Below are 13249 nucleotides of genomic sequence, written 5' to 3'. Positions count from 1 at the left end.
AAATGAAAGACTTGCTGTATGAACTGCTTGGGAAGACCCATTTCCCACTTCTGGAAGCCTGTCTTCTCTGAATCCACTCCCCAGAACCCAATAGTCTCACCCAGTGACCAGTGAGAAATACAGACTTGTTTTCAAAGCGTACAAGTGGTTAGTTGCCCAGTTTAGACCTTGCAAGTTACATCACCACAGTTCCAGTTAGTCAAAGGTGTTCACCTTTTCCAGTAATCACACAGCCCAGACATCTGTAGACATCTTGAGTCATCTGTTATTTGGCAGTTACCTCTTCTAAGAAAATTATACAGAGACTTTGAACGTAAGTACGGCTCGTGAAGATCAATTTCCTTTCCACCTAAAGCCGAAACTATCAATATGTACATACCAAGTTTTTAAATTTAAGCATAAGGTTATTTCCTTGGGAGGAAATTCTTTACTCAAGGGGTGGTGAGGGTCTGGCACTGCCCATGGCCCTGCATGGGGCTGTGAGAACCTGGTCTGGTGGGAGGTGTCCCTGCCTGTGGCAGGAAGGTTGGAACTAGATGATCTTCAAGATTCCTTCTAACCCAAACCATTCTATGATTCTATGATACACAGAGATAGCTTGTCCTTATACACAGGGATGCCCAAATACACAGGGAAAAAAGGGAGATTGCTTAATCCTTCGATTTGTTTTTGCTTAGGAAATAAAAATCTCTACTCCCCTCTTTGTTAAGCACAGAAAACATCTCCAGCTTACACTGCTGTTGTTAGGTTTCTGGTATTTTGCATCTGTTAGTTTTCCTTTGAATGGTGCACACATTTCAAGCCTTACTGAAGTTGACATTCTTTTTTCTGTTCTTCATTTTTGAAGTATTCTGGACAAAATATGAAAGTGTGAAACACCTAAAATACATTTTAATCTGAGCATTTGAGAGGTTTGTCTGAGTAGCTTAACTATCCATGCATGAATTAAATGCTTAATGGAAAAGATGTGCACATTTTCTTCCCCCATCCTAGAGATGTGTATACAGTGTACTGTGTGTATACAATACCCTCTACAGTGTCAAAGGGAGTAGTATTAAAGTTGTGTCAGTCTGTATGTTTTTAGTCCTGAATGGCTCCTCTTTTTACCAGTTCTTTAGGAATGAAGTAGAAGGATGAATCTGCTAATGGTGAAGAATTCTAAAACTCTTCAGAAAGAATTTCTCTTTATAGTTTGTGTTCCCAGCTCACTTACAGAAGAGAAGTATATTAAACCTTGGTTATCATCTTCTCAGCAGAGATGCTGTGACATGTAATTTGCCAGTTTTTCTGCACTCTTCTCTGGGATAATTTTCTGATTTGAGAAGAGCAAGAAAAACTTGCAGATGACGGCATGGTGGGCTAGCAGAATAGGAAGGCTTCTTCCAGTTCCTTTTGAGATCTGGATTGTGATTAAATTGGCTAGCTCAGTGAGTTTCATGACAGAATTGTCAATCACACTGATTCTTCTGTTGAGATCTGGCTGCCAGCTCTGCCTTCTTGAAAGTGTTCTTTAACGTGAACATGTGTTGCCAGGATTGTTTAAAGGAAGGCAAAGAGAGATCTGAGAGCTCATGCTTCTCTGACTGAGAAATGAGATTCAAACTTCTTTTTCTTTGCTTTGAACTACAGAAAGCACTAAGAATGTCTGAAGAATAGATCTCTGAAGAGATCTAAAGAATAGTACTGCCAACATTGGCACAAGAAAATTGGCACTCTTCATTGCAATTTTGAAATATAAAATCTACTTTTCCCCCTTGTTCTAATACTGCTCTACACAAATCATCATAGAATCATAGAATGGCTTGGGATAGAAGGGACTTTAAAGATTATCAAGCTCCAACCCCCATGCCATGGGTAGGGTTGCCACCCATCAGATCAGGCTGCCCAGGGCCCATCCAACCTGGCCTTGAATACCTCCAGGGATGGGGCATCCACAGCCTCTCTGGGCAGATGTGCCATTGCCTCACCACTCTCTAAATAATTTTTTCCTAAAATCTAACCTAAAATCTCCCCTCTTTTGGTTCAAAATTATTCACTTTTCAAGCCTGTCCAGATTCCTCTGGATGACGTCCCTTCCTTCTGTTGTGTCAGCTGTGCTGCTCTGCTTGCTGAGGATGCACTTGATCCCATTATCTGTGTCACTGATAACGCTGTGAAAGAGTACCCACAATAGGCCTCTGAGGAACACTATTTGTCATCTGTCCGCACCTGGACATAGAGCTGTTGACAGCAACCCTCTGGCTGCGACCATCCAACCAATTCTTTATCCGCTGGACGGTCCAGCTTTCAAATTCATAGCTCTCCAAGTTGGAGATACGATTCGGTGTATTGGGGCCATGTAAAAATCCTTTCACAGGTCCAGGTAGATGACATTAGTTTGTGTAGGATTCTGGAGAAATACGTGGAATGAGAACATTTTCTAGTGTACAGTTGTAATTCCCTTCTTTCTCACTACAGCCTTTGGAATATTCTCATCATCTAGTTGGCTGCTTTCCTGCCTGTTTACTTATTAATTGCATTTCTTACCAGCTGCTCATGGGTAGTTCCTCCTTTCTGTCATATCCCCTTTCCTGATATTCGTTATCCCAGTACTCCGGACACGGGGGAGGACTAACAGTTGGGTTATGGGCACTAGGAAGTCCTTTCTTTTAGAGTTAGGATGCCCACCTGTGTTTGCTATGGAGGTTAAAATCTCACTTCATGTAACCGGTGTTTTATGGTGCAGACAGCAGGTTTTACATTAGTGGTAAGTTCATGCATACAAATACTGTTTTTCTATACAGAAGTTGAAATGAAATTATCAAACTGAGTCCTGGCACTGCTGTAGGGAAAAAGATGTTGTAAAATGCAACTGTCTTTTGCATACTGGGGGTAGCTGAAGCATGTGGTTGCAGTTATAACATGGGTTACCTCCCCTTGATTTCTTTTGTCCTGTATGTGGAGTCGTGCCTCCTACAGTCATGGCAGTTCCTGTCCTTACTATTTCATGCCTTTTGACATTGAAATGGCTGAATCATTGTTAATTTATTTTTTTTAAAACAAAATTTTAATTTGGTTGGTTTCAGTCACTGATCGATCCTTTTTTCACTTCCTTTTTTCCCTTGTCTCTCTGTGCTTCGCTGGACATGGCCCATAGGGGAGTTCTCAGGTGTGTATCTCTCCTCTGCTCAGTTTCCTTTCTTGTTTGTTTTTACCTCGTTGAGACTGAATGACATGGTATACACGTGTGATACTCCCCTGCTCTTGTCCAATCACGGTTGGCTTTGCTGACTTTCTCCCACCTTTGCCTTGCTTGGTTCCTTGCACTGGCGGGTCCCTGGGCAGTAGGACATCCCTGCTTTGTGTTCATGTGTCTGCTGCTTTTTGATCCACTTTTTGTGTAGCTTTCTGCAGGTTTGCTCCCTTATATTGCACTGGTCCGTCTCTCAAGGTCTCGAGAAAACCACACCGCACCTTTCCTTTGCTTTGGGGTGCAAAGTGCCTTTTTTTAGGGCAAGTGCTGTGCTCTGATCAGAGCTCAGCTGAGCACATAATTAAGTTAGTTTATCACTTTTCTTCAAGTGAACAAGGCTTTGAGGAGTCCCTCTGCTCACATGGTGCCCACATGAGTTTCTTAATGAATACAGACCCTCTTCTGCCACAGCTGCAGTGGAAATAAAGACTTTCTTCTGGGGAAGAGAGTGGCAGAGCCACAGGTTATTTTAAAGTTTTGTCTTTTTGATAGGAGTTTGAAGTGCTACCTCTGTTGCCTTTCATGCCATACAAAGGTCAGCAGGCCCTAAATTGCAGAATTTTCACCTTTCTATTAAATGCACTTGGGTGCTGATAAAAAATCAGATGAGATCAAGGCAATCTCTCTTGATTTCAGTGCAAACTGAATGAAGTTCAACCTGTAATAAGGGTAGGTGACTTGGGTTGATACGGTACAAAATCTGTAGCGTAATACTGTGCAGTGATGAGCTCTGTCACATTCCTCTACACAGCACCTCCTGATGTTGGGTCTGTAAGGTTACAAAAGGAGCGATGGCATCATCCTTTCTCTTAGTTCAGATTGTTTGTACTGTTACTGTAAGCCACTTTTTCATGTTTTTTTTTTTTTCTCAGAAACTCTCCCACTGAAGTGGCACTGGAATTTATCTCAGTAGTAAAGTGGATTTGGGTCTGTGCAAAAAGGCCAGATAACAGCTTTGATATCCCACCCCTTTTGTTTTTTCTCCTGCCCCTGTCCTTTTTTCACCCTATTCATTACGTCTGTTGAATTGCTGTTGTGGTGGGGTTGGAAAGCACAAAGATACTCAGTCCAGGGTAAATGATGAAGATGGAAGAAAAAATGAGTTCATCTTGAACTTGTCCTGAACTTTCAGGCATAAATCTCCATCAGGCCAGGCTGCAGCTAAACAAGATGTATGTTAGTTTATGCTGAGCATCACATATACTGGCACCACACACGTTTGCACATGCTGATGAGCTGCTCTGTTTGCTATTTACAGATTGGTACTTAATGGCTGCTTTTTTCTCTTCCTTTTTTCCCCTTTGCCCCCCTATCTTTCTGTTCCCTTTCTCGTATGGGATGGTCCTCATAGTACGGGATGATTTCTTTGGTAAGGCGAAGGCCTTTTTTCTTTTTTTTTCTTTTTTTCTTTTTTTTCTTCTTTTAACCATGCGTTTTTTATTTTAAAGTTTCTTTCATCCACTCAACATCTCCCCCATATGTCTTGCATTACCTTGGTTTGTGGGGTTCTTTTTTGTTGTTTTTTTTTTTTTTGTGTGTGTGATGGTCACCTCTCCAAGAAGCAGGATGCAGCTGGTCCATAGTTGTGATCTGGGAATTCTCTTCTTTCCCTTGATATAGTTGATTATCCACTTTGATGCTTCACACTATTTGCCTGGCTATAGGAGGTGCACAGTGATGAATGGCTCCCTCCTTTGTTCCACGCGACAAAGAGTAAAGAATTCTCCTTTTAGCCACTCCACAGTGCCTTTTTTCTTTCTCATGAGTGGGGCTTTGTTGTTACAGCTTGCACGAGATTATCTCATAGTGTCTCACTCTGTGGCTGTAGGATGGCTTCATCCATTTCTTCATTGAAAGATCAGTCCCTCAGAGCTCTCACTGGTTAAAGCATCGGGCTGGGACTGGGCCACACACTAATTAGGCAGTTCTGGGGTAACAGCTGACCCTCTGCACCACAGTTCCTTTCTCTCCCAGAGGCAGACTCACGAGTGTTACCTTGCTCGTAGATGAGAAGGCAAACTGTTATTGGCCATCCCACCAACAACAGAAAAACCAAGCCATGAGGATGACAATGTCCCTCAGCACTCACAGGATCCTTGTGCCATTTTAATGTCTTACTAGTTAAATACGTATTTGATCTTTTGTAGAATCATTCAAAAGGAACAAGAGAAGTATTTAATAAACTGATGTCTGTATTGTATTGTATGACCTCTGGATTTTAGGAACAACGTATATGCCATGGAAGAAAAGGGTATTAGCTCATCCACCTTACCAAGCCAAAAGTACACTTCAGTTTTCACATTTTTGTTTGCAGTATTCCTTGACACACCAAGAATACATTGCCTGAAACATCAAAGTGATTAATTATCTTTCTACTGATTTAAAAAAACAAACAAAAACAAACAAAGAAAAACTTGAAAATGCTGCTTCTTATTCCTTCCTGCTGGGAATCTGCTTTTGCCATCATAACTTCATGCCATCTAACTGTGGGAAGAGGATTTATTTTGTTGGAGTGTCGTGATGTGTGCTCACTTCTTGTATGCCGTCATGTTTCTCTAACTTCCATTAACTTAAAGTTTATTTTGTTTTTATTTTATTGTGAATATTTATCAGCAAATAACAATTGTGGAAAATGTTGATGCCTTTGCTGTAAAGGGATAGGCAGTTCGAGGGCAGGACGAGGAGCACTTCAGCACAAACACTGATGGTTGTGATGCCTTTTTGTTCCCTGGGGCCTGTGTTGAGAAACTAGCTGCAACACTCAGCACTGTCCCTTAAAAAAACAGTACCCTCTGTATCTATTTGTAAAATAGAAGCAGGTCCTGGGACCCAGCAAGTTCCTGGCAGCAGGGAGCACTTCTCCTGTGCGTTTGGTCCCTAAATTCCTTTCAGTTCATTTTTACTAAATTCAATCTATACACTTTGCATGCACTCTGAAAGATTTGGAGCTACCTGACCTGTGTGCTGCAGCCCTCGTGTGTTCTTACCCAAAGTGCAGTATGTCTGATCTAGGTGCTTTTTTGGGAGTGATCCTTAAGTCATGGGCCTGAGACTTCAAACTGTAAACCCCTGTGAAAGAAAGTTGTTCAAGGTAAATAGTAGAGCATTGGACGATCTGAAGTCCTTTTAATACTGCCACGGTGGAAGGTTGGTAATAGGAAGCCTTTCAAGTGGATGAATCTGGCTGTAGGGAAGCCTAACAAAATGATTTCTCTTCCTCAAGCATGAGTCAGTCAATGCCACGCAAGCTCCATACCCTAAGGAGAACAGATGAAAACTGCTTGACTTTTTTTGTTTTTTCAGGAATGGGCAAAGAAGTGGGCAATCTGCTGTTGGAGAACTCACAGCTACTGGAGACCAAGTAAGAAACTGTTGTGTGCTCTGAACCGCCTGCCTGGTTATATCATTGAGATGCCATCACAAATAAGGTTGTGGCTAGAACTCCAGCCTCACTGTGGCTTGTTGGTGTATCTGGCAGGCTCTCTTGAATGCTTGTTATGCTTTGAAATGTAGAAGAGAAACTCCTCTCCTGAGCAGTTTTCCTGATGGGCTCTTATCCCACCTGAAATCAGTGGTAGGCTTTTCTTTCATTAACTTCAGCAGGAGTCTGGGTGGGTCTGTGTCACTTTGAAGTTTTTATTTGCAAGATTTACTAATTGAAAATAAACTTGTATTACTGTTGAGAAGAATTTTCAAAGATTTAATAGTTGATAAAGAAAAGTGAGGCAATGTAATTTGCTTATCCTTTGGGAAAGGCTGGCAAGCTAGATACTAAGGAATGGCTAAGCAGCCATGAAGAGGAAGGAGAAGTAATCCTAAGGGTGGTAACTGTAGAAGTTAGGATGGGAAGCTGCTCATTTTAAAGATTTTAAGATACTTCGGAAGTGGTTGGGAATGCTGAAGTATGTCACCATCATCTCCAGCTATCAACAACTACAAATAACGTAGGTTCTGAAAGGTATGTTTCAGCACTTAATTCTCTTTAAATAGATTTCAATTTCGTGCAGCTGTTAAGTTGCCCTGTGTGTGCTTTCTGCATCTTTTATGAAGCACCTGAGGTTGTTCTATCAGTCAGAAAGCAGAACTGGACAGACCTCATCCTGACCAGTTACGTTCTTCTGCAAGATGTGCTTTTTCATGACTTATAGTCTGAACTTATTTCAGTATGCTCATTTCAGGTTTCCTTGTAATGCCTGTGAGTTTAGTTTCAGGTTTCTCTTATGGACAGCTTATGGCATTTTTGCTTATTGTCCCTTTCACACCTTTAAGAAATGCTTTGAACGTTGTGAAGAATGATTTGATTGCCAAGGTGGACCAATTGTCTGGAGAACAAGAAGTACTGAAGGGAGAGCTTGAGGCAACAAAGCAAGCCAAAACCAAAATGGAAACCAGAGTGAAGGAGCTGGAGGAAGAGCTGAAAAGGTGAGTGGTTCCCATGCTGTGTCAGAGATCTGGGAGAACCTGAGTGATGAACTCACAGCCTCTGTGAGGGGACCTGAGAGTGAAACTTGTGCCAGTCAGCTTTTCTGCATTTCATTCATGGGCATTAGTGTTAGAATTCAGAGGTAGCTTACAGAGCATTTCAAGGCTGATAGTATGTGGCTGAGATATTCCTGGTGTTCTTAGATTGCTTTTCTTAGTTTGAAACGAATTTTTGAACCTTAGAAAATCTACAGAATTTTCCCCTCCAATATTAGGGGTCCATCACAGTGGTTGCAAATCTAGGCTTCCCAGAGTGAAGTTGTCAGCATTTCAGTTTGCAATTTAAAACAAACAAACAACAAAGGAATTTCTGAACCAGTAGTTTTGCAGAAAACTGTCAGGAACTTGATCCTGTTGGTGGCCAAGATTGTGCTGAGAGGCATGAATGCCCATTCATTTAATGAAAGAACGAGTGCAGATTCTCACAAACAGTGTTTAAATGTCAGTATTGTTAATTGTCTCATTGTTCACATTAAGAATAAGAAGAGGGAGAGGAGATTCTAGAGCTCTGCACAGAGGTGGCATTTGGACAGATTCCATTTCTTATTTTTCCACTCAAACTAGAGAAACCTAAACCTGAATGCCTACAAAGCCTGGGAAGTTTTCACTTCCATAAAGCTACAGATGCCCCATTGATCTCCAGGCTACATAACTGCATTTTAACTAGCTGTACCAGCTGCACTGTGACACTCAGATTCAGAGGACAGTGTTTATTTTGCATCTTGAATCTGGAAAGTTGCCTCTGTTCTTTTTAAATTCTTGAGCACAGAGTCTCTGACAACAGCACAGTCTGGTTTCTTCAGTGTTCAGAATGTCTGAAGTGAAGGTGATCTTACCAGCAGTGGAAATAGATCTGATTTTTTGAAAATGCCTTTTTGAGTCTCCTGGTGTGTTATGTAATACATAAAATACGCTGTGCAGCATGGATGCGGACTTTTAACTGTCCACTGTGCTTTACTAGGAAATAAGGATGGCTTTTTTGTTTTCCTTGCTAATAAAAGTGCATGTGATTCAAATGGGACTGACCCTCATTATGAGGCTTAAGTAAATTAAAAGTATTCAGATAAATACTTTAAATTTGTATTTATTTATACTTGGGATTCATTTCTTTGCTGTGATGGCAAACTGCCCTTCATATTGGAGGCTTTTTTACTACACTGGAAAGAGAAGCAGCCCAAAAGAACTTAAACCAACATTAATTGCTGGTAACAGCTCACTTTTTACGTTGTTAAGATCTCAACAAACATTTGAGTATAAAATATGGCTTTGAAACAGGTCTGTCCCAGTGGTCCATATGTTGGAGCCCAGTGCTTAAATCAGGTTTTCCAAAGAGAGGGGATGATGTCAGTGAAGCTGTTCTCAGAAACGTGTTGCAAGAGTGAGGAAGAATAGCTCAGAAGCTATTTGTTAGTGTTACTCACAGTTGGAAAACAGTTTCTTTCTGATGCAGTCAGCCCACCAGGTGCAGTCACAGTATCACTTGCTGGTTCGATGCATTTCTTCCTGTTTCCTAGAGTGAAATCTGAAGCGATTGTTGCCCGACGAGAGCCCAAAGAAGAGGTGGAGGATGTAAGCAGCTATCTCTGTACAGAATTGGTATATTACATTACTAAAATGCCTGCGGGGAAAGGGGGTTTATATGCTCATACTGTAATAATTGATGTAAAGTTCTTGAGATGCACACTGATCTGTCTTTCGTAGAGTCACCAAGGTTGGAAAAGACCTCCAAGATCATCCAGTCCAACCGCCCACCTACCACTAATATTTCTCCCTAAACCATGTCCCTTACTGCAATATCTAAATGTTTCTAGAATGTTTCTTTGTTAAGGATGAGAGCAGATCTGCTGAATTGCAAGTTGTTGTCATGTAATTACCTTTGCATATAATTTGCAAACTATAGTTTGGCAAAGAGCAGCAGCTGACAGAGTGACAACGCAGTGCACAGAGTGGTTTTAAATCACCACTGTTAGAGCTGTGCCCAACTCAGCACCTTTCCATTTTACCTGGTTTTCCTCAGTTTTGAATGCCAGACAGCATAGTGTATGGTGAGCTTTCTCACAGAATCTAGTGATGGTCAGGCTTCCCCAGAAGAGTTAATCTCGTGTTGGCAGTGAAGCTGTAAACCATGAGGACTTTGTGCAGTGAAACTCAGGTTATATTGCCAGCTTTTCAGCAGAAACTACCTTCTTTTCATAGTTTTGTAAGCTCCAATCTTGCAGTGTTATTTTTTGTCCTGTTTACTTTTACATAAGCCTGTACTTGTTACAGGCAGAGAAGGCTCGGTGCTCTCCTCCTGTTTTGGCTGAGTTTGAGGCTTTGCAGCAGAGTGCACCGTAGTCAAAAATAAAGCAAACCAGAGAGTAAGAGAGTTTCCTCTGTAAATGTCTCCTCTGCTAGGGTAGGAGATCAGAACCATGGAACTGTGTAATGGCTTTGGTTGGAAGGCATGTTAAAGATCATCTAGTTCCAACCTCCCTGTGCTTGCCAACCACTATATCAGGCTGTAGGTCAGGTTGCCCAGGGCCCTGTGCAACTTCACCTTAAAGATAAATTGGATACATTTCTTTTTAATATAACTCTGTTCTTCCTTTGTAAAAAGTATAGAACTAAGTTCAGTTCTAGCCTAATTCTCCTGATTAAACTGAGGTAAAATTACTCTGGTTAGAATGTAGGTAGATAGGAAAATTTTCAGGTTGTGCTTGTGAAGTGCTGCAGCCATGTTTGCTTTCTTTGGGAAGCCAGATTTTGTCACCAGGAAGGAGAAAGTTGTTCTTTAGTTTCATGTGCCCTCTGCCTTTATCAGTGCATGCTAACAGAATGCCTTCTGCCTAGCCCTCCAGAGGGGAGAGATAACATTATCTTCTGCTCTCTGCTGCTTGTCGCTGAATTTGCTACTGAATGTTTTTCACTAAAACTTTGGTTTCCAAACTTTATGGACCAATGGACTGCTGTCAGTTCTCAAAAGCTCTTGCAGATTACCAAAGCGCCTTCATGGCAATGTTCCCTGGGTAAGGTCTTCAATTTGGTGGTGATTCTAGTTCTGTTTTCCCTGGGTTTTCAGAACCCAGATGTCCATGGGCCATAGTTTGGAAATCATTTGTCTGGAGTTAGTGCCTCATTCGGGAAAGGTGTGGGATGGGGAGGGGTGTAATCAAGCAGAAAAGGAAGAGCACTAACCGGTATGTCTTTCTGTCTCCTGACTTGCCCTGTACTAACATCAATCCCCTTCCATCTTTTGTTGGCTGAAGCAGTGCTCCTCCCCTCTGCAGGACAACATTCCCATAGCTCAGCGCCGGCGCTTCACCCGTGTAGAAATGGCCCGGGTTCTGATGGAGCGCAATCAATACAAAGAGAGGTTGATGGAGCTCCAGGAGGCTGTCAGGTGGACTGAAATGATCAGGTGAGGATGGATGTTGGTGCAACATCCCTTCAGGACAGAGCCTGCTCACGCTGCACCTTTTGCTTTTAGCCTTAATGCCCTTAATAAGATACGGAAGATGTGCTGAATGTTTTCCAAACTAGATTCTTCTCATACCTAATACTTTCTCTCTTATTGCTGATCCTGGGCTGCAAATCAAGAGTTACCGTTATTATTTGGAGACACAGGGCAGCTGTTTCTCTTGATAGTTTCTTGTGCTACTTAAGCTCAGAAAAGCTGTCAGGAAAAGGTTTGCTTCTAATTAGTTCCTTTGGCGGTGGCTTTCAAGGACTGTAATGCTGGGGTTTGGGTTAGGATTAGAGTTTATAATTACCAGACTGATACTGTGGCAGTGATACTGTGAAAGGGAGTTGATAAAGCACTGATCTGAGAACATTTATTTGCACTTCATGTTAACATTGAAATATAAAGCAATTGGATATCCCTTCATTAAAATGACTGTGTGTCATTTGCTCTGTGTTAAAATGAATTCTGAGTTGTGACATGGCTTCCTTGGTGCAAATTGCCTGCTGATTGGTTGAATTTTAGGTTGTTTGGCAGAAATTTCGGTAAAAGATTCTGAAATTAAAATGATTCTTTTGTATTTGTTCTTAGAGCTTCCCGTGAGCACCCGTCCGTCCAGGAGAAGAAGAAGTCCACCATTTGGCAGTTGTAAGTTCTTTGGTGAACTATGTGAAATGAAGAAAAGGGGAAATGTTGCCATTTCTACTTCTACAGCAGCTTAGTAGACTCTTGCTCTCATATTAATGAGAAGTCAGTTGAAACTCGTGTTAGCTGAACCCTTTTGCCTGCAAGGGCTTTCTTTGTCCTTAGCGAAATTAAGATCAGATCTGAACATCCCTCTCAATTTTGCTTCACAAGCTGAAAAGGGTTCTGCTTGACCTGGGATGGAAACATACGTACACTCAGAATCTTTTTTAATAAAGGAGGTTTTTCAGAAGGCACCTGTTTTTTAAAGCTAAAAACACCTTATGTTGATCAAACAGAAGTAGGGCAGTTTTCATGAAGAGCTTAAAGCAGCTGTTGGCACCTCTGTTGTGTGTCTGTGGTATGTTGTGTCCCTGGGCTCCTTTTCTCACACTGGCCTTTTCCTGTCCTTAGCTTCAGCCGTCTGTTCAGTTCCTCCTCAAGTCCCCCACCAGCAAAGAGGACCTACCCATCTGTGAACATCCACTACAAGTCTCCAACCACAGCAGGGTTCAGCCAGCGACGCAGTCACACCATGTGCCAGATCTCCTCTGGCAGCCGCACCCTGGAGTTCTTCCCTGAGGAGTGAGTTACGTGCTGTGTCCCAAGCCAGGTCCCCCAACTTTTTCTTATAACAAGCTGTTTTCCACTGGAAAAAAAACCACGCACATTTGTGTGTGGTGTTAACTCATTGATTACTGCGTGGATAGGCTCAGCAAAGTGGCAGCAGTTTTGTTCTCTGAAAGTACGACTGCTGTGATTTTCTGGGCTGTGATGGTTCATATCAGCAGAGACCACTTTTGGCCTCAGGGTTTGCCTCAGCCCTGGTTGTGCCCTGCTGTTTGCACATCATGTGAGAAAATGAAGTAGGGCTTCTGTGGTAGTGTGTGGCAGCACTGGGCAATGGGCTGGGGACAGTCTTGCCCAACCCCATCAGCCAACACGTCAAGTGAAGACAAGTTCTCTCAACAGCACATTTCTTTTTCAATATTTGGTTTTCATTTTCCTTTAGAAGAGCCTCTAAATACTGCTACCGCAGCACTTTCTCTCTGTCCTTTATTTCTCTGACATGAGGGGAAAAAAATCTTCAGTTCTGTATGTAATTTCAGGATGGATATGTTCTACAACTACAAGGTGGTACAGTTTTGTATGTGCTGTGTTTGTGTGGAAGGGCTTTGGAGAATGTAATGATAAACTGCAACATGTAGTGTCTGCAGTATGAAGTTTTGACTGGAAAGTCAGTAACCAGCTGTACACAGATTTTCTGTAGGTAAAAAATATCTTTAGGAGGGTGAATTTGTATTTTATAAATGCCCACTGCTTTTCTTCCATTCATCTTATCTGGCTACCATACTGCAGCCGTTGTGCGGTTTCTGAGGGCATTTTAATACTAGATGAAGTGCTGTGGC

General features: G+C 42.0%; 1 protein-coding gene across 1 annotated transcript in view; it reads left to right on the top strand.

Annotated features, from left to right (window-relative positions):
- MAPK8IP3 (mitogen-activated protein kinase 8 interacting protein 3) overlaps positions 1-13249 on the top strand; it is a gene marked incomplete at both ends in the record, with an annotated part of 70400 nt that overhangs the window by 40777 nt on the left and 16374 nt on the right. Inside the window, 9 exon segments of the mRNA XM_079542970.1 lie at positions 3066-3088; positions 3091-3148; positions 4584-4601; positions 6536-6593; positions 7502-7654; positions 9229-9310; positions 10963-11114; positions 11748-11804; positions 12255-12425. Coding sequence (XP_079399096.1) covers positions 3066-3088; positions 3091-3148; positions 4584-4601; positions 6536-6593; positions 7502-7654; positions 9229-9310; positions 10963-11114; positions 11748-11804; positions 12255-12425 — 772 coding nt within the window.

This window comes from Tetrao urogallus (assembly GCF_951394365.1).
Source record: "Tetrao urogallus genome assembly, chromosome: 15".
Taxonomy (NCBI): Eukaryota; Metazoa; Chordata; class Aves; order Galliformes; family Phasianidae; genus Tetrao; species Tetrao urogallus.
The sequence above is the reverse complement of the archived record's forward strand: the minus strand, read 5'-3'. Positions and strand labels throughout refer to the sequence as shown.